The sequence below is a fragment of the Amblyomma mixtum genome, chromosome 1, assembly GCF_055824585.1.
Source record: "Amblyomma mixtum isolate Tamu chromosome 1, ASM5582458v1, whole genome shotgun sequence".
Lineage (NCBI taxonomy): Eukaryota > Metazoa > Arthropoda > Arachnida > Ixodida > Ixodidae > Amblyomma > Amblyomma mixtum.
In genome coordinates this window covers 20,925,051-20,943,402 of record NC_143012.1, presented here as the reverse complement: position 1 = coordinate 20,943,402, position 18,352 = coordinate 20,925,051, and the positions used below count along the sequence as shown (strand labels likewise).

At 46.3% G+C, this 18,352-nt stretch overlaps 2 protein-coding genes across 2 annotated transcripts; one reads left to right on the top strand and one right to left on the bottom strand.

The window, feature by feature from the left end:
• Window positions 1-8,840: 8,840 nt before the first annotated feature.
• On the bottom strand, window positions 8,841-9,509 carry LOC149365668 (uncharacterized). Its single transcript, XM_089541511.1, has one exon. It carries the CDS (start codon window positions 9,456-9,458, stop codon window positions 8,841-8,843), a length of 618 nt encoding a protein of 205 aa, XP_089397637.1. The 5' UTR covers window positions 9,459-9,509.
• Window positions 9,510-14,598: 5,089 nt separating this feature from the next.
• LOC149365667 (uncharacterized) lies at window positions 14,599-17,587 on the top strand. Its single transcript, XM_089541439.1, has 2 exons — window positions 14,599-15,403; window positions 17,116-17,587. Exon 1 carries the CDS (start codon window positions 14,614-14,616, stop codon window positions 15,379-15,381), a length of 768 nt encoding a protein of 255 aa, XP_089397565.1. The 5' UTR covers window positions 14,599-14,613; the 3' UTR covers window positions 15,382-15,403; window positions 17,116-17,587.
• Window positions 17,588-18,352: the final 765 nt, after the last annotated feature.

The window sequence follows — 18,352 nt, the reverse complement described above, 5'->3', positions numbered from 1 at the left end:
ACGAAGGACTCCGTGATCACGTATCGTGATTTAACCAATCATTTTAAACTAGAGAGAACTTTCTCCCTCCGCACAAAAGCCTGACTAAGGAACAAGAGGTTACGTGGCATCGTCTACAGACAAGATCGAAACGCATCCCTTCACTCCTCGCCCACATTTATATCCCGATCCATACAACCCGAATTGTAAACACTGCGGCCAACGAGCCAACTACGATCACATCCTATGGGATAGCAAAATAGAGCCACCCCAGACCTATTTACCGATCCTTCTCTCGAGCGGTGGGAGACCGTGCTGGTTAGCTCTGACCCCAGAACTCAAGTTCTGGCGGTGGAGTGGGCTGACAAAGCCGTCGAGGACTTTGTACTCTCGACCACTTTCCACGATCTCTTAGCACCAAGCTCTTCCCGACCAATAAAATATTTTACAGTGAAATATTCACAAGTCATGCATATTTTCGTAACGCGAGAGCGGTACACATTGATGTTATAGCCTAAAGTTTGTTTGTGATCGTTGGTCACAGCTGCGTCGGAAAAGGGCCTTCAAGCTGTTACAGGCGTTCCACAACAAATGTTCCCGCCGTGATAAGCGTGGTATTGACGTATTAATGAGCCCTTTGGCATGGCTAGTGATGACCAGGTGTTCCAACTACAGTAGCCACTGGAGGGAACTGAGGATGGCGAAGCAGGCCAGACTAATTCAGCGCGTCAAAATGCTGCAAGAGCAAATAATAAATATTTCACCTCCACCCCTTCCTAATTCGTGAACCCATTTCCCCCAACAGAGGACTGCGTCTCCCGCGGATGACCAAACAGGCTCAGATAATTAACGGGGAAAAAAACAAAAGAATGGAAAAAAATAAAGGGGTTATTGCAATGGTCTTTATAGGATGCGCACGGTACGTTAGAAAACATATATCGGTGCTAACTTATATTTCCTGAGATGTAAGCAACCGTTGTAGTGTCGTTACTTCGTGGCCTATTTGTTGGCACCACTGTTGAACTTATGCCCCTTAGCGGCATTATGATGCCCGTTGTCTCTTATGTTAGAAGGCGCAATTTTTATGCGTTTTTCACCAAAAAATGTTCATCTCGGACACGCATTGTGAAAGAAGTGCTCCAAGTGAATTTGACTTCAGTGAAAGAACGTCATTGATGTGGAGTGAATGGTCATTGCCTCCAATTACTGCTTTGTTGTACAGAGTGCAAGTACACACACATGCGTGAAACAATGTTTATTATTATTATTTTTAGTAGTAGTAAATTTCATTTCCGACTGAAAATTATGCGTCCTTCGTCTGGCCCTTACATTTCATGTCTGTTGCAGAATCCCTAAAAATAAATGCTTCTCAACGTTTGGAAAAACGTTTCGATTTTGGCCGCCGCGGTGGCTTAGTGGCTATGGTGCTCGACTGCTGGCCCGAAAGACGCGGGTTCGATCCCGGCCGCGGCGGTTGAATTTCTTTGGAGGAGAAATTCGAGGCCCGTGTACTGTGCGATGTCAGTGCACGTTAAAGAACCCCAGGTGGTCGAAATTTCCGGAGCCCTCCACTGCGGCGTCTCTCATAGCCTCAGTCGCTCTGGGACGTTAAACCCCATAAACCAACCAACCACCGTTTCGATTTTATAACCAATATAATATACATGACTAACTCGGAAGAGCGAACTATCCAGCGTGTACATGCTCCAGCCTAAAACAAACCGCAACATTAGTATATCTATCTATGTGACCGATAGAGAGTCTCATCAAGGGAAGTCAAACAAAGAAAAACATATGGCCGAGGCTACGGGCATTGTTTCCCGGTGCAGTTTGGCGCTTTTATTTTTTACCACTTAACATCTGCAAACAACACATGCTGCGTGTCAGCAGCCTGTCATCTCATATTTTATTTGTGATTATTATAATAATCAGCCCTTAGCATTAACACAATGTAATGCACCGATTGATATCGTAAAAACCATGAATATACTTAGAATGGACTGTAACAAAAGAAATTAAAACACACATATCGCGCCCATATCCTGAGGACATGTTTTTGAATATGTAGATAAATGATACCTGTTTGCATGTTCTTCGGATGACAACCAAACGTAAGTCTCGATGTCAGCGACCACTGCCGTAGAATTACAGCCTTTGTGCGCTTATGGAACATCACCTTTCCTTTTTGGATCACCATATATAATCCGCTACAACCTCTACAATCTCCATCTCCTCTGGCATGCGCTCCACAAATCATGTATATGGTTTATCATCGTGGCGACTGTGGCGCCACGTACGAGCCATTTAGGCAATTATAGGATGGTTGAATATATGTGGCAAGAGCCTCTAGAATGATGAAGTTCCTAAAACGTAACTTTAAGACAGCACCTTCTTAAATAAGACAGCCAACCCACATCAAAATAAAGGCACTATTTTCAGCTCGGAAATCACTTTTCCAGTTTAACTGGAGTGGCTGGAAATGGCACTTGCGTTTCTGCTTCTAGCTGGAAATAGAAATTTTTCATTTGGATACGATTTCCTGCTCCGTAATCCAACTGGAACTGAATGGTTTCCAGCTGGAAAAGGGCATATGGTTTCCGGTTCCAAATACAGCAAGAAATGGAAACATCTTCATCTGGGAATTTATTTTACTAACGCAAGTCGTTTTGCGCAATAAGGTAATTCCGCAACAACTCATGGAAATAAAAGCGACAAAATCTAGAACACGGAGAAACTGCACTCACGAACAATTGTAAAAAATGCAGCATAACGCAGTGTTGAAAAATGAAGAACAGTACGTTAACATCATGAAACCAAAATAAAAATCACACAAAAATGTTCACTTCTCATGGAGAGGTTAACCACAAAGGAACCTGCGCTCAATATTGTCCTGTCGATTGCAGCGCTGTAACACAAAGGCTAGTGAGAGGAGAAAGCAGTTTTCGGTGCATATATTCGAAGTGCTTTTCCACGCCAAGAGCTTTCACGCTCTGTCGAAGCGTCAGTTATCTGGACTACGCCGAGAGAAGCTATAATAGGAAATGAATGCTATCAGCCAAATAAGGGCCTCTAATCGTTCAGAATGTGCTGTCGCGCTGCTAGCGGCCCAAGCGGCTGACGGCAGCAGTTTTTAGTCGCCGTATGGAACTACGGTGCCTGCATGCATTCAGGCACTCTGTATTGAACAATATTGCAATGCCACCGGTGCATGACCTGCAAGCCCAAATTGCTTGACATCACCGCACAGTGTTGTTATTATTATTGCGTTATTTTCCTATTTTCTGTACTGGTTTATCTATACAAGCAAAGTGAAGACATAGCTTATCGCTATCGGCGACAGAGTTAAATTGTACGGCTCGGTGAATTTTATTATTTATTAGCGTTCACTTTTGCTGAGCGACGCTCTGGAAATGCCTATACAGTGCGCAGTCGGAGACAGCTAAAGAATGAAGCGGCAAATGCCCCTCAAACAAGGCCCTCCAGCCAATGGCGTCGAGCGATTCTCATGACGTCATGGTTAATCTCTTCGAATCTGCTAGAGTGACATTGCAGGGGGTGGCAGATGTAAGAGGATTGAACCTCGATTGATCCTGCGACCTTGGTGTCAGCAGCGGACCGCCAAAGCACCTGATCGAGCCACAGCCACAAGAACCTTATTGTTTTGTACATCTATTTTGCGTCGCGTTATTGTATAACTTGCACATTGGCGTTGTTCCGTGCGCACCTACAGCACATTCAAGGGCAGTTTCTATTTATGTGAGCGCTCGTGGATAGTTGCTAAATGACTGAATGAATCCAAACATAGGAAATGAAGCTGCTCAGGAACGTAGTGCCAAAGAAGGATGGCAACGATTTTTGATTGTAAAACATTTTATTCGCCGGGAAGAGCTTGGCAAGAGGTCGCGTTAAGTGGTCGAGAGTACATAGCCCTCGACGACTTTGTCAGCCCACTCCACCGCCAAAACTTGCGTTCTGGGGTCAGAGCTAGCCAGCACGGTCTCCCACCGCTCGAGAGAAGGAGCTGTAACTAGATCACCCGGAGGTGGCTCTATTTTGCAGTCCCACAGGATGTGATCGTAGGTAGCACGTTGGCCACAGTGTTTGCAGTTTGGGTTGTAAAGATCTGGATAAATGTGCGCGAGGAGTGATGGGGTGCGTATCGATCTCGTCTGTAGACGGCGCCACGTAACCTCTTGTTCTTTAGTAAGTCTTTTGTCTGGAGGGGGGAAAATTCTCCTCTCTAGTTTAAAATGATTGGTGAGATCATGATATGTGATCATGGAGTCCTTCGTGAAATTCAGGGAGCCAGACTCATCCACTGCCCGGTCGACGAAACCTCGGGCTTTATTGTGGGCTGCCTCGTTACCCGGATTCCCCGAATGGGCTGGGACCCATATCAATTCGGAATAATTTGGTGAGAATTTGGTTGCGTTAAGGATTCTAAGGGAGGTGTTTGTAATTCGCCCTTTAGCGAAATTATTGATACCCATTTTGGAATCGCTGAAGATGATGCTCCCTTGGGTATGCGCTAGGGCGAGGGCTATATAGCCGCCTCTTCTGCCGTTTCAGAGGATTTCGTTTTGATTGTCGCCGAGACGATGTGGTCACCATTCTCGTTCACAACCACAATTGCAAAGGCATTGGTATTTTTGTATTCTGCCGCATCTACATAAAGTGTTCCAGCGCACTGTCTGTATTTGTTATGTAAGGCTTTGGCTCTTGCTTGTCTTCTACCCTCATGGTGTAAGGGGTGCATGTTTTTGGGGAGTGGTTTGATTAGTAGGGCCGTCCTATAGTCGCGGGGTAAGTCTACTTTAGCATCGTTATTCGTAGGTTGCAAGTTAATTCCGAGCCTGGTGAGAATACTCCTGCCAGTTCTGGAATTGGCTAATCGCGCTGTTTGAGCCATTAAATGGGCTTCTTTCAGTTCATTGTAGGTGTTATGTATTCCTAACCTCATAAGCCTTTCAGTTGAGGCATTTAGTGGGAGTCCTAACGCAGCCTTATAGGCCTGCCGTATCATACTATCCAATTTGTCCTTTTCTGCTTTCGAAAATTTGAGATAAGGGGTGGCATAGAGTATCCTGCTTAGCGCAAAGGCCTGCACTAGTCGGCATAAATCTCTTTCCCTCACCCCTTGTCTGCGGTTAGCTATGCGGCGGATTAATCACGCCGTCGCTTCTACCGTGCATGCGTTTTAGCTTAGTGAGTGTGTCAGTATTCTTTCCATTTGTTTGTAAATACAACCCCAGTATTCTCATGGTCTGTACCTCTTTGACAGATCGTCCATTAACATAGACGTTTATTTGCGGGGGGGGGGATGTCGTGGTACGCCTACCTCTTTGTTTACGACGGATCACGAAGAGTTCAGATTTTTGCTCAGAACAAGTGAGGCCGGATTCCCATGCGCGTGCCTCAATGATGTCCACTGCTGCTTGGAGTGTGTCTTCTATGTAGCCTTCGCATCCTTTGGTTACCCAAAGTGTGATGTCATCTGCATAGAACGTGTGATGTAGGTCTGGTATTTGTGCCAGTTTGGGGGGAATTTTGATGAGGGAGAGGTTACAAAGGAAAGGGGACAGGACGGAGCCCTGTGGCGTTCCTTTACTTCCTAGTGTGATTGGGGCAGACTCTATTGTTCCGACCGTTATCACTGCTGTTCTGTTCATTCATTCATTCATTCATTCATTCATTCATTCATTCATTCATTCATTCATTCATTCATTCATTCATTCATTCATTCATTCATTCATTTTATTTCTATTTTTGCCATACAAATTACCAAAACACTGACTGAACCCATAGCCAGAGGCTAGTGTGGGGTTCAGAAACAAAATATATGAAGGCAATGACACAGCACTTGTGAAAAATGAAAAGCACAAAATCACGGCGAAAGACCCAAATACATCATACAACAAGGAAAAAATAAAATAATGTGCATTTTACAGCAGAAGGAAAAAAAAATCTTTCATGAACAACATGGTACAACAGACACAAACCGAAGACAATTGTCACATATGTCAAATAAGGCTCATAAAGTATGTTCGCAATGCTCTATTTGTTTCATGAGACTGTTTTATTTCTGGGGGTAAAGCATTCCAAACCTTGGCTCCAGAAAACTGCACCAATCTTTCGCTGTAAACGTTATAATTCGGTGGTAGATTAAAGTTACTATGTGTAAAGTTTCTTGTGAGTCGAGAAGATGAGCGAAACACGGAGGCATTGAAAGGTTGATTATATTTGACTATGTTGTTTACACACACCGCTATCTTTAAAGAGCGCAAAAGGTCAAAAGGAAGGATATTTAATAACTGGAAAAGTGGTTTACTTGGCTCGGTATACTTGCTTTGTGTTACAATTCGGATAGCCCGTTTTTGTAATCGCCGGATAGGATCAAGGTAAGTATTGTATGTCAAACCCCATGATTCTATACAGTATGTTAAATGACTATTAATAAGTGCAAAATAAAGGGTACGCAGTGTTTGTGTGTTAAAACAATCGCGGGCCTGTAGTAAGGCGTAACAGCCTGAGGCCAACTTCGAACAGACGGCGTTAATCTGATTTTTCCAGTGAAGATGTTCATCTAGAATGACTCCAAGATACTTAAATGAGTGTGTTCGTTCAAGTGAGTGGCCATTAATAAAAATGTTAATTTGGTTGCTATGGATGACTTTTCCTCTTGAGCTAAATACTATATATTTGGTTTTGCTTGAATTAATTGTTAGCTTGTTGGTAAAAAAACAACTTGAAATTTTTTCCAATTCAGTGTTTGTTTTTGCTTCTAGATCCTCATGGTTGTCAGCTGTAACTATGATCGCAGTGTCATCTGCATACATTAAAATATCCGAGCAACTTAGGACCTTCGGCAAGTCATTCAAATATAATGAAAATAACATGGGCCCTAAAACAGATCCTTGAGGAACCCCTGTCTTTAAATATTGAAGGCATGATATAATGTTATTCATAATTACAGCTTGTTGACGGTTTTCAATGTAACTGGAAAGTAAGCGGTATACTTCACCGCGGAATCCATAATGGTTTAACTTGTTGAGCATAATAGCGTGATCGACGGTATCAAACGCTTTCTTTAAATCAACAAATACAACGGCGGCCAGTTTGTTATCATGTAATGCTGTATTAATTAACTGAGTCAAACTTAGGACTGCAGATGCCGTTGAATAGTGTTTTCGAAATCCATGTTGCTGTTGACAGAGTAAGTTATAGTTTTCTAAAAATTTGCAAATATTGTTAGATAGAATCTTTTCGTAAATATTATTAATAACACTTAGGACAGAAATGGGTCTGTAGATTGACGGGTTGGATCGGTCTCCATCCTTGTATATCGGGACAACTTTGGCAATCTTTAGTACGGAGGGGTATTTTGCACATTTTAATGAATGATTAAAAAGTTTGGATAATATGGGTACCAAGATATCAGTGTTGTCCTTAAGCAAGCGTGGGTAAATTCCATCCAGTCCGGCAGATTTATTAGCAGGTAAGCTGAGAATAATGGATGTAATTTCATCGGGTTCGACCTCAAACATTCCAAAAGTATTGAGAACTGGACTGGATGCAATATATTGTTGTTGCGATTCAGGAAGTTGAGCAGCTAATGACGGGCCGATATTGGTGAAAAAGGAATTGAATATTTCTGTAGTATTGCGATCTATTTTCTCTGGAAGAACCCGGCGCAAACTGGGTTTGCCAGCGACTTCATTTATTATTTTCCAGACCTTATGTGTATTGCCGGAAGCCTGCTCAACGAGACGCGTGTAATATGCTTTTTTGCGTGCCCTCATCATCGACACGAATCTATTGCGCAGGCTCTTAAATTGATTTAGATAGTAACCATTATCTTTGTGTTGCCTCCACTTGCGGTACCACGTATCCTTTTCTTTTAGAACGGCCAGGATTGGCTCAGTCATCCAAGGGCATAGTGGCACTTCGTAAGAGCGAACACTAATATTTCTGCTGCACTTAGTAACCATTTGAGAGAGCATGTCTATTAGGTTACTAAATTCTGTGTCAACATCATCATGGTATATTAGACTAGGGTCGACGGCCAATAGATTTTCATGCAGTAGTGCATAATCTATTTTAGATACATACTTCTTGCTCTCACGCTCTGGTTTTATATCAGTGTCGACAGTAACAAAAAGTGGAAGGTGATCGGAAATGGGTTCGCTGTAAACCCCAGCGCGTATCCCAGTCGGTATATTTGTTAATACGTGATCAATAATAGATGAAGAGGAGGTAGTTACACGCGTGGGTGTATTAATCATGTTTCGGAAATTGTACGACGTTAACAGGTTCACGTAGTCTTTGTGGCATTCAGTACTTGTATCTATGTTGAAATCGCCAACAATAATTATGCGCTCAGAGTGTGTAGTAAACGTTTCAAAAATTCCTTCAAGTTTATCAAGAAATGATGAAAGGCTTGAATTTGGTGGACGGTAAATAACTCCAACAGTGAATGAATGGGGCAGTTTTATGAACAGCGTTTCTATGTCTGTATGACTGAGGGTGACTGGTGCCAAAAGCGAGAAAGGTAGACCATTTTTGACAAAAAAGGCAACACCACCACCACGGTTTTTTGATTCCCTCGGATGAGATAGCATAACATAGTCGGGAAGCATAACATTCTCATCTTTTTGTAGCCAGGTTTCTGTAAGCGCTACAATATCAAAAGATTGGGAATATATGGTCAAAGAAGCCACTAGAAGGTTCAGGTTCTTTCTCACACTGCGGATATTAGAGTAAAATATTGACGTACATTTGTCACTGCTTAACAGGTCATCTTCTTCTATGACCATAGACATTGGAAGATCAAACAGGTACTAAAAACACAAGAGCATTGGTAATCAAACAATTTGTTCCAGATCATCTTCACAAGTTATGTGCATTACTTTCGAGCTTTCTGTTTTTCTCATCAAGATTTTGCCTTCAGACACCCATGCGAACTTCCAGCCTTTGTCACGTTTCTTTCCAATAGCTTTGCCGAGCAAAACCTTTTTTTCCGGGCACAAATGTTCGTTGACAAAAACAGGATCGTTCTCGGGGAAGCCAAGCACGGAAGTATTTAGCCTGTTCTTTTTCGCAGCTTGCAAGATTCTGTCACGTGGGGACCTTGACTTAAACTTTACAATTACATTGGAAGGTCCTTTCGCCTTGGTTGGAACACGGTGAATCACGTCAATTTCCTCAGGAGAAAGCTCTACCTGTAGGTAGGAAGATATCTGTGTCATGACGCTACCGAGGTTCTCGTTATCAGATTCAGGGATACCTTTCAATTCGATGTTATTCCTTCTGCTGTATTGCTTCAGTTCAACTAGTTGTGTTTTTAGCTCTTTCAATTCGTTCGTCAGCTTCTTGTTTTCTTTCTGAATTTCCAGATTGTTCTTCTTTACTTCTGTGAGTTCTAGCCTCATCGTTTTAACTTCTGTTCTGAAGTCCTCAAAGGCAGTGTTCATGAAACCCATTGATTCCTTCACTGCTGCTATTTCAGTCTGCACAGCATCACTAGATGAGTTCAGCTTGTTTACTGTGATCTTGATTTCAGTAATGGCCTCCATAAATTTAGAAGTCATTTCCACTAGAACCTTAGTCACTTCTTTAATGCTTTTGGGAGCCTCATCTGCGAGTGTCTTAGCAAAGTTGTCAAGTTGCGCCGCCTCGTCGTCCCCCATTCCAACAAGTTTTCCGCAGACGCGGCACAAGTAACAAGAGGGCCCAGAGCAGTGCGGCAACCGTAAAATTCAATGAAATAAACTTTCACACGAAAGTGCGTATGCCCACCTGCATGAGTACGTAGTGAGTACGAGCATGTAGTTGTACGTCCTTTCTCCGGGGTTGATTTCTGACAAGTTTGTCAAAATGGCTTTGTGGGTGACGTTGTCGAAAGCTTTAACAAGGTCTAAACCCAATATTGCTTTCGTTCCTGTTCCCTCGTCAGCTTCAATTATGTCCTTGTTAAGCTGCAAGAGTATGTCCTGGGTAGATAGTTGGGCCCTGAATCCTAACATTGTTTCAGGTAGGAGGTTCATGTCTTCCGCATAGTTTTGGAGCCTATTGAGGATGACATGCTCCATGAGTTTGCCTAGGCATGATGTTAATGAAATTGGGCGTAGATTCTCAGTGCTGAGTTTCTTACCCGCTTTAGGAATAAAAGTGATTTTCGCGTGTTTCCACTCTGGTGGTATGTTGCCTGCATGCCAGTATTTGTTCATAAGGTCTGTAACCGCCGCGATGGACGTTGCGTCTAAGTTCCTGAGAGTCTTATTTGTTACTTTGTCTGGTCCTGCCGCAAATGTTGTCCGCAGTTTTCCAATTGCGTACCAGACCTCTGCGTCTGTGATGTCTGCGTCTAAATTTGGATTAGGAGTCCCCCCGGTAGTCTGGTTGAGTGGTACCATCTGTTTAGATAACGTTCTGCTAGCTCTTTGATTAGGTCTTCAGTTGTACCCTCATATTTATGTATGAGTCTGTACAGTTGACTTTGTTGCACGGGACGTGTTTGTTCTCCCGCCTCCTCTATACTTTCTGTGCCTGGGAGAACGAGAGGCGAACAATGGGAGCCCGCCGTCGGGGCTAGTACGGCCTTTCGCCGCCACGCGCCGCCACAGGAGTAGGATCACTGTCGCGCCGTCGCTCCGTCGCTCATTGAAACGCAGACCGTTCGCAGTTGTTCTGTCGTTGAGTTTTCGGCTGCATTCATGTTGTTTCAAGTACAATTAAAAACTTTTTTTAAAAAAGGAGCTCAGAAGCACTTGTCGCTAAGGGTAATCGGACCATTTTAGTCATGTCTTTCGCGGCTACTGCTGTGCAATGCGCTCGCGCATCGTCTGCAGCGCTGATATGACAGCGCGCGCCTGCTTAAATCCACTGCGTGGAAAATTGTTCTGTCACCTTTAAGTTCGCTTGTCTGAGGGTCTCTATTTGAAAGCAGTGCTTGGCAGCAGCTAATACTGAAAGCTTGGGCTCTGAAAGAGCTCCGTCGCGTGCTGTTGTTTACTCATGTAAGTAGCACGTAAAGCCGTTAGACTGCTTCCAAGGCGGTACCTGATCCCGCGTTTCCTTCGTAAAGTTTTTGAGTTACCATTGTCGCCACCGAGGCCAGAGTTGGCGCCAGAAAATGTGCAGCTTTGCCAACTGGTTTCATCATTTGATCTGCCGCACACTTCCTGCAAGACTGCATGGTGTCTCGAATCGCATCGTTGACGCTCAACTTGAGCGTGTATGGTACGCGCGAAAAATGCTTCCTGCTGTCAGTGCCACCAGCTATGTAACGTGAGACGCTGCATCATATGCCTGCACATAACACTGCGCAAATATAGAGGTTCATATATTCAATATCAGTGCGTTGTGAGTCAACACTTACCCAAACTCGAAAAAAAAGTATTTATTGTGGAGGCTAACTTCTACACGGCAGTAAAACGTACGCCATCCTCAGAGCCTCGCGTACTTTCGCGAAAGGGGCTTTTTTGTGAAATGTTTAACTATGTCATGCTTGTCACGTACTGACATTGAATGCGTAGTTGCAGAGAAGCGGCCTCAGGAAACGAACCGATATAAGGTTCATGAGCTCGTTGATGCCATCGCTCTTGCACTTCAGCAACTTTGAAGCACAAAGGGCTGGGACAGCGTGCTCTACTAATGTAGTGATAGGCTTTTTCAAGGTCTGATCGTCCTGCAGGGGGCGGTCAGCAAAAGCTCTTAATGTGTCGAGAACGAAGAGAAGTTGATCTGACGGGTAGAGCAGCCCACCTCGGTCTTGGCTGCGGGTGAACTGAAGGAGTGGATGGTTGCTAACCGGCTTCGTACACAAAGTAAGGCAGTTCTCGCAATCCATATGCTCGCCAACAACTAGTGCAATGTAACCGCCCACATAAGCGGTAGCAGAGATCTGAAGCGACGGCAGGTGCTGTGGAAAAATTGTGGTAGTAAGCCTCAGAAGCACCAATCTTGGTCTCGACCGCTTTGGCGCTGCTTGCACAGTCGACATCAGGGGAGGCTTTGGAGCTGAAGTAGAAGTTGGTTGCGCAGAAGAAAGGACGTCAGCGGGTAGGAGTCTTGGCATCGAAGCACATTCTTTGTGGCCAATATTGGATACTGAATTAGACGCAGCGATCCCGGTCTTCAGTAGCTTTTCGAGACCTGACAATGCGAGACCTGACAAGCCATTCAAGCCGCGGATCAGCACTGTCGTCGAATTGGCGAGCATCCGGAAAATGTTCGTGTATGTGCTGCGTCGTGTTGCTGATATCGTGAAGCACGAACCACCAATAAACGTTCTTCACGAACGTAATGGTTGGCCCTGCAGCTGAAAATGACACGGCAGAAGTGCGCCCAGCCTGATCCTTGAAAAAGAAACAAGAATCGTACTCCGCGCGGCCGATCAGCAGTAGCCGAGCTTCTCGTATCCTCGATGAGCGCGGGCATCGAGGCACCCGCCGCGCGCGACGTATTCTACTCACACAGCGCCTCCTTGCGGCAGCCGCGAGCGGCGGCGGAGCCAGCGCCCGACGGCCTGAGGAGAGCGTTCGCCCAGGCACAGAAAGTATAGAGGAGGCGCTGTTCTGGGTCGAGCAGGTGTCTTAGAAGATGCCGTGTCTTCTTATTTCCGAGCTGCCCATTGACGCTTTCACATATTTGGTTCCATTGTTGTTTTTGGAGAGTAAGTGTATGTTCCTCGATTCGCCTCTCGATTTCAGCGATCTTTTTGCGTAGTCGCTTGTTGTGTTTTTGCTTCTTCCAGCGTTTTTGGAGGCCTTTTTGTGCCTGCCACAGGTGTAACAGTTTTGAGTCTGCAATCTGCTCCTCCTTCTCAACTGGCACCACAACGCTAGTGGAGCTGACATCCTCATTCAGGGAGATAACCCAGTCGCTAAGGTTAGAGATCTCCTTTGGAGCTGTTTTGTCGCGAAGTTGCCTGAACTTGTCCCAATCCGTGGTTCGTATTTCTTTTGCTTTGTTTTTAAGTTTTGTCGTGGGGAAGGTGATGCTAAGGATGAAGTGATCACTACCAAGGTTTTGCCCGGTGTTGACCCACTTTGCGTCCTTGACGTTTTTAGAGAGGGATAAGTCTGGAGATGTGTCTACACATACACTGTTACCCATGCGTGTGTGGTCGCTCGGGTTGTTTAGCGTTGTGAGCCCTAGTGACTGTATGATTTGCCAGAGCAGGTTCCCTTACGGAGTTGCTTTGGTATATCCCCATGCTGGGTGTTGAGCGTTGAAGTCTCCCACAATTATTAGTTGAGCCCTAGCAGCCAGCTTTACTGTGTTTATCAACAAGTGTGGGAGTCCATTGCCTTTGTTTCTGGGCGGGTTGTATACATTAAGGATGAAGAGATTTGAGTCTCCTTTTTGCCTTGGTACTATTTCAAGTAGGGTGTAATCTTCTTCCGAATCATTTATAAAATGCTGAATTGCGGTGATATTTCTATGCACCAGAGTGGCTGTGAAGGAGCCGGCTGCGTTACTAGTATCATAATGAGGTGGCAGATATGCTTTATAGCCTGGCAGTGTAGCCCTGCCGCTAGCTTCTTGCAATGCAATCACGTCTGGGGTTGGAACAGACGGTGCTTGTTGGATGTGGAGCTGCAAGTGGGCCCGCTTGCGGCGGAAGCCTCTGCAGTTCCATTGCTAAATTTCAAATTTTTGGCGTGGTGCCATGTTGGGTTATAGATGGTTGTGGCGTCGTGGACAGATCCAAGATGGGGGGTAGGCGGGCCTCGATAGTTGTAAGCCTATCCATTATTTGCTGCATGCACGTGGCTATTTGGGATACCTGTCCCTCTAGTGTTGCAAAGCGAATATCTATCTCTGCAAATTTTTAAGAGCGCGGTACTTGATTTTTGAACTTCGCGCCGCTCTCCCGGGATTTCCGCGCTGCTGACGAATCAGACGGAACCAGCTCGGAAAATTACAGTGCGGAAGCACAGAGATTTTACTGCTGTGGAAAGCATCGTTTTTTTACCCACAACACCTAAAACACAAATTGCAACAACCAGTCTCGGAGGCCATACTAACGACGTCCACAATCCATTGTTAGAGCCTTCTAGACCGGCGGCCAGAGGGCCCCACTTTACCACTAGCGTTCTGCATTGCGGAGATAGAGGTTTCGGAAGTCTCTGGCAAAAAGGGCATAAACTTCCCCGGTGTTCAAACCTTCCCAGACGCGAATGGCTCTCCTTTCTGATCGTTGTAAAGAAATGACTATGATGTGGCAAACAGATACGATACGACGTTTGCATGTAATCACCAGAAACAATGACAAAATTCCTTTTGAAACGGAGAGTCCGAAACCACGTTTTTGCAGCAGACGACGGAGCAGAAACCTAATCGCTGAGTTCGTCTGCTACAAGACGCTATAAACAATTACAAATTTACGGCGTCACTGCTGGTGATGCAGTCTGCATCAGCTGGCCGTGTTTAGATCTGATCGTAAATCGATCGGTTCTCGCTATTATCCTAGCAAATCGGACTTCCGTGCACGAGCGAGCTAACAAGCAGCACACATTCCTTCTCCGCATTCGTAAACCGCGAAGCGGCCGGAGCGGCCGGAGCCCGTTAGCGAAGAAAAAAGAACGCAGTGTCGCAGCTCCTTCCCTGCAGCCCCCGGGCCCGGTTACAATGTTGCCGGCCGCAGCGCTCCCGTTGGCTCCACGGTGGCGCTCTCCCGGCGCGTCGGCCTTGGGGGCGCCTTTAGGGGCGCCCGCTAATGCTCGGCGGACGGCTACACTCGCTGCCTCCGGCGTCGTCGCAATCGTCGATAACAACGCCGCGACTCTTCAACAGCCGACGGCGCCGCACATGACGATGGGCAGCGCACAGGAATGGGTCGGCTGGGTGGCCGGAATCGTCACGCTCGCGAGCTTCGTCGGCGGCCTGGCGCTAGCATGGCGCGTCCATCGGCGCGCGAGCTCGGCAGGCATCGCGTTCGCGCCTCTAGCTGCGGGTGTCATGTGCTGTCACGCCTGGCTCCTCTACGGTCGCGCCGTACTCGAACCTGCCGTGGTGTGGGTGAACGCGTGGGGACTGCCGTTGCTGCTGATCAACGTGCTGGTGCACCGGGCGTACGCCAGCGACTGGGGGCCTGGCTGGGCGCTGCTGGGGGCGCTGGCGGCGCTTCAAGTGGCTGCGCCGATGATGACCGTCTCCTGGCTGGGACGGCTCGCCTCGCTCTACACGGTGGCCTGTAACGCATCGCCGCTGGCCCGAGTTAAGTCGGGCCCTTTGCCCGAGCTTGCGGTGTGGGCCCTGGCGGTGTGCAGTGTGTGGTCGGCGTACGGGGCGCTCGCTGGTGACGTGCTTCTCTGCGCGTCAAACCTGCTAGGAGCGCTGGTGGCCGTCGCCGAGCTGAGCGCGGCGGCTTGGTCCCGTTGGAAGCGTCATAAGTAGGAGGGTCCAGTATATTTACCAGGTGAGTGCATGTATATGAGTGGCTAATATTAGCATGGAACCAGGAATCGTTAGTGTGGAATAAGTTGGGGTGCCCAGAATGTATATAAGTCGAGGTAAACTCATGGAAGCACGGAAAACACATGGAAGAGTGCGTGGAAGACGTCACGAGTGCGTGTTCACTATCTGCGATACAGGCGTTTTTCCCAACTTTCCTGATTTGCAGCGTGCAACGATTTCCACGCGCCGTTGCTGAAGCGCTGTTTGCCTCTCATTCCCGCATTTTTTTTTTTTTTTTGGGGGGGGGGGGGGTCCCTCACTGATAGCTTTTGACAGACTTTGTCAAAAGTTCCTGGGTCACGACGACCGTGGCTCAAGCGAGCGCGCGCGCGGTCAAGCGGTGGCGCTGCATTCGCCAGCTCTTGCCGGTTACGCTGCTCTGAGATTTTCAGTGCCATTGTTCTGCGGCCGATACCGGGTACTTTAAAAGCAAGTGCGGCATGTTCTTACCGCCTCTATCGTATTTGCGATCAGCAGGGCCACCTCTTTTGGATTGGTACTAGAGCCGCTATCGGATGAGAGAATTTGCGAACTGGCTTCGTGTACTGTTCGTAATCAAGCTATAAAAAGAAAAGGCATAAAGGCGATAGACCCACGTTTGTGCGTGCTTCAGATTCTCCTGTTGTGTTCGCTCATCACGGTAAATATGGTAAGCTTCAATGTGGGGATAAGGGAACAGCATGCCGCAATTGCTGTCGTGAGTCTCCAGTATCTGCCAATGATGAACAAGTGCATATGGAACGTGAACAAGTACAGAGTCTTTGGATTACAGTTACACCGAACAAGAACGGAATGGTAACCCAAAGAATAAGTGATTGCTCAATAAAGCTCCCGTGTGGCACGCGACTTGTGCACCACAAGTAGGCACTCATCTTTTTATCTACGGGAAAGTTTCGTGTATAGTTTACTAATCTAATGCATCCACGATTTGTTTTATAGTTGCGTCACGGTGACCGTCCCATTTATTTGACAAGCCGCGTGGATGAGGGTTTTGAGGGGGGGGGGGGAAGGGGGGGGGGAGTCAGAGCACGATTTTGTGTATAGGTGTGGTGCTCTTCCGTGGGGAGCCTTTTCATTGTATCGCGTTTCGAGCTGAAGGGGTGCATGAAGGTCGTGCGGGAGGCCTTTGACCATTAAACCAATACTTCTCTACGCCGGAAGATGGCGTCTTCTGTGCCGTTTCGTGTTGCGCAGTAATATTCTCGTCAGGCCTCACTTTCAGTATAATGCGCATATGTCTTTCATGGAGTTTTCTTTACGCATCGATTATGCCGCCTAAATGCTGTTGGAACTCTGAAAAGTACTCATTCTCCTCCTACGCAGTCATATCTTTAAGTTGGCACTCTGAGCAGCCTTTCGAAGTTGGTTTATTCGCCTAAATAAAGCTTCCAGTGGACGACTGACTCTCAGGTTCCTGGAGCTTCATTATGCGATTATTTGTAATTTTGGTCTAAATTTTTGGTCGTTGCTCAGCACATAGTATGGGTAAAAGTTAGAGAAATAATTGTTTGGCCTATAGGCGCTAAATTATTTTGTGTGTGTACGTTCATGCGAACATTCAGACTTGGGGAAAGCATAAATATTTTTTTTTATTACCGTCGACAAACTGAACTTTTGCTCATCTCTGAAGAGGATGTAATGTGGAAACTACCTCTTGCTTGTATACCGTTCCAGGCCATGTACGCGCATGCCAATTCAGCCCAGTTGCACGGATATCCTCCTGCACCGACGACGGCATAGCATCGTGAGGTCTATGGGTCGACCAGCCTCGGAGAACTGCATAGTGTCTTCGGAAGCCCCGGTCGGTGGTGTGTCCGGGGGACAACTGCATGTCCTCTACCTTTCTGCAAAATGGACACCACGTTTGGTTCTCGGTGGCTAAAGCGTAGTGGCGTCTCTTTCATCTTCTAGTGTCGACTGTGTGCTGTGATGTGCATTAATAGGAACTCTGCAATAACGTGGCGTGGGACGTACATATTTGAAGGAAACCCGGATACCGCTGCACTCTTGCGTCGAACAGTTAACGTTTACTCCTCCGATTGGAGGAACTGGCAGACCTCGGTGTATAAAACAGGGTACACATTGTCCATTTTGCGATGGTTGCGCACTCTTGAGTGTATATGCATGATTAAACGTTCCATTCGAACTGTGTTCTTCTTCAGTTCGACCCTTATACGCAGGGTGGTATCCCCGAGGGGCTCTACCTCTGGTCTTGGCGCATCAACTTTGAATCTAGCAGCGGGGAACAAAATAGTCATAGTGAAAATAGCGCGGGAAAACGAGACGAACGAAGAAAGACACATCACAAGCGCTGACTCGCAACTTATTTTTATTCGAAGAAAACGTTCGTTTAAATGCTTTCCTATCCAAGAAAACACCAAAAAGTAAAGGAAGACAACCAAAACTACTGATCATAGATGACGGTGACCAGACACAGATCATCGCCGTGGCGCATGCGCGTGAGACAGATGTGTTTTCCGGATAGATAAGAGAACTCCTTATCATTGAGAGCAATAGAAGGATCGCTGATGCACCCGTCACTGTTATCGTGAATATGAAATGCGTCTATAATTTCACGTGTTAACCTGTCTTCATGTTTGGCGAGGATGACGGTGTTAGAGAAAAGAGGAGTGCATGAGCCTTTCTTCCAATGACGGGCAAGATTGCAATGAAGAATCATTGGAGCGGCAATTCTTGCATGGGTGAAGAAAGGTGATAAGCCGAAACGGGCAAGAAAGGAGTTTCTGGTAGTGCCGTACTCAAGGTGTAGCGCATGGGTTAAAGAATGTTGCGGGAAGATACAACGTTGACGTTGGGTTTCCATCACCGAGCAAACTTCACCGTGTGTGCAGGCAAGTGGAGGTAAAAGCGAAGGGAACGAACACAAAAAAAAGAAAAAGATGGGTGGTTG

Coding starts and splice junctions, on each gene's coding strand:
- LOC149365668 (XM_089541511.1), bottom strand. CDS start 9,458: ATGGGTTTCATGAACACTGCCTTTGAGGACTTCAGAACAGAAGTTAAA.
- LOC149365667 (XM_089541439.1), top strand. CDS start 14,614: ATGTTGCCGGCCGCAGCGCTCCCGTTGGCTCCACGGTGGCGCTCTCCC.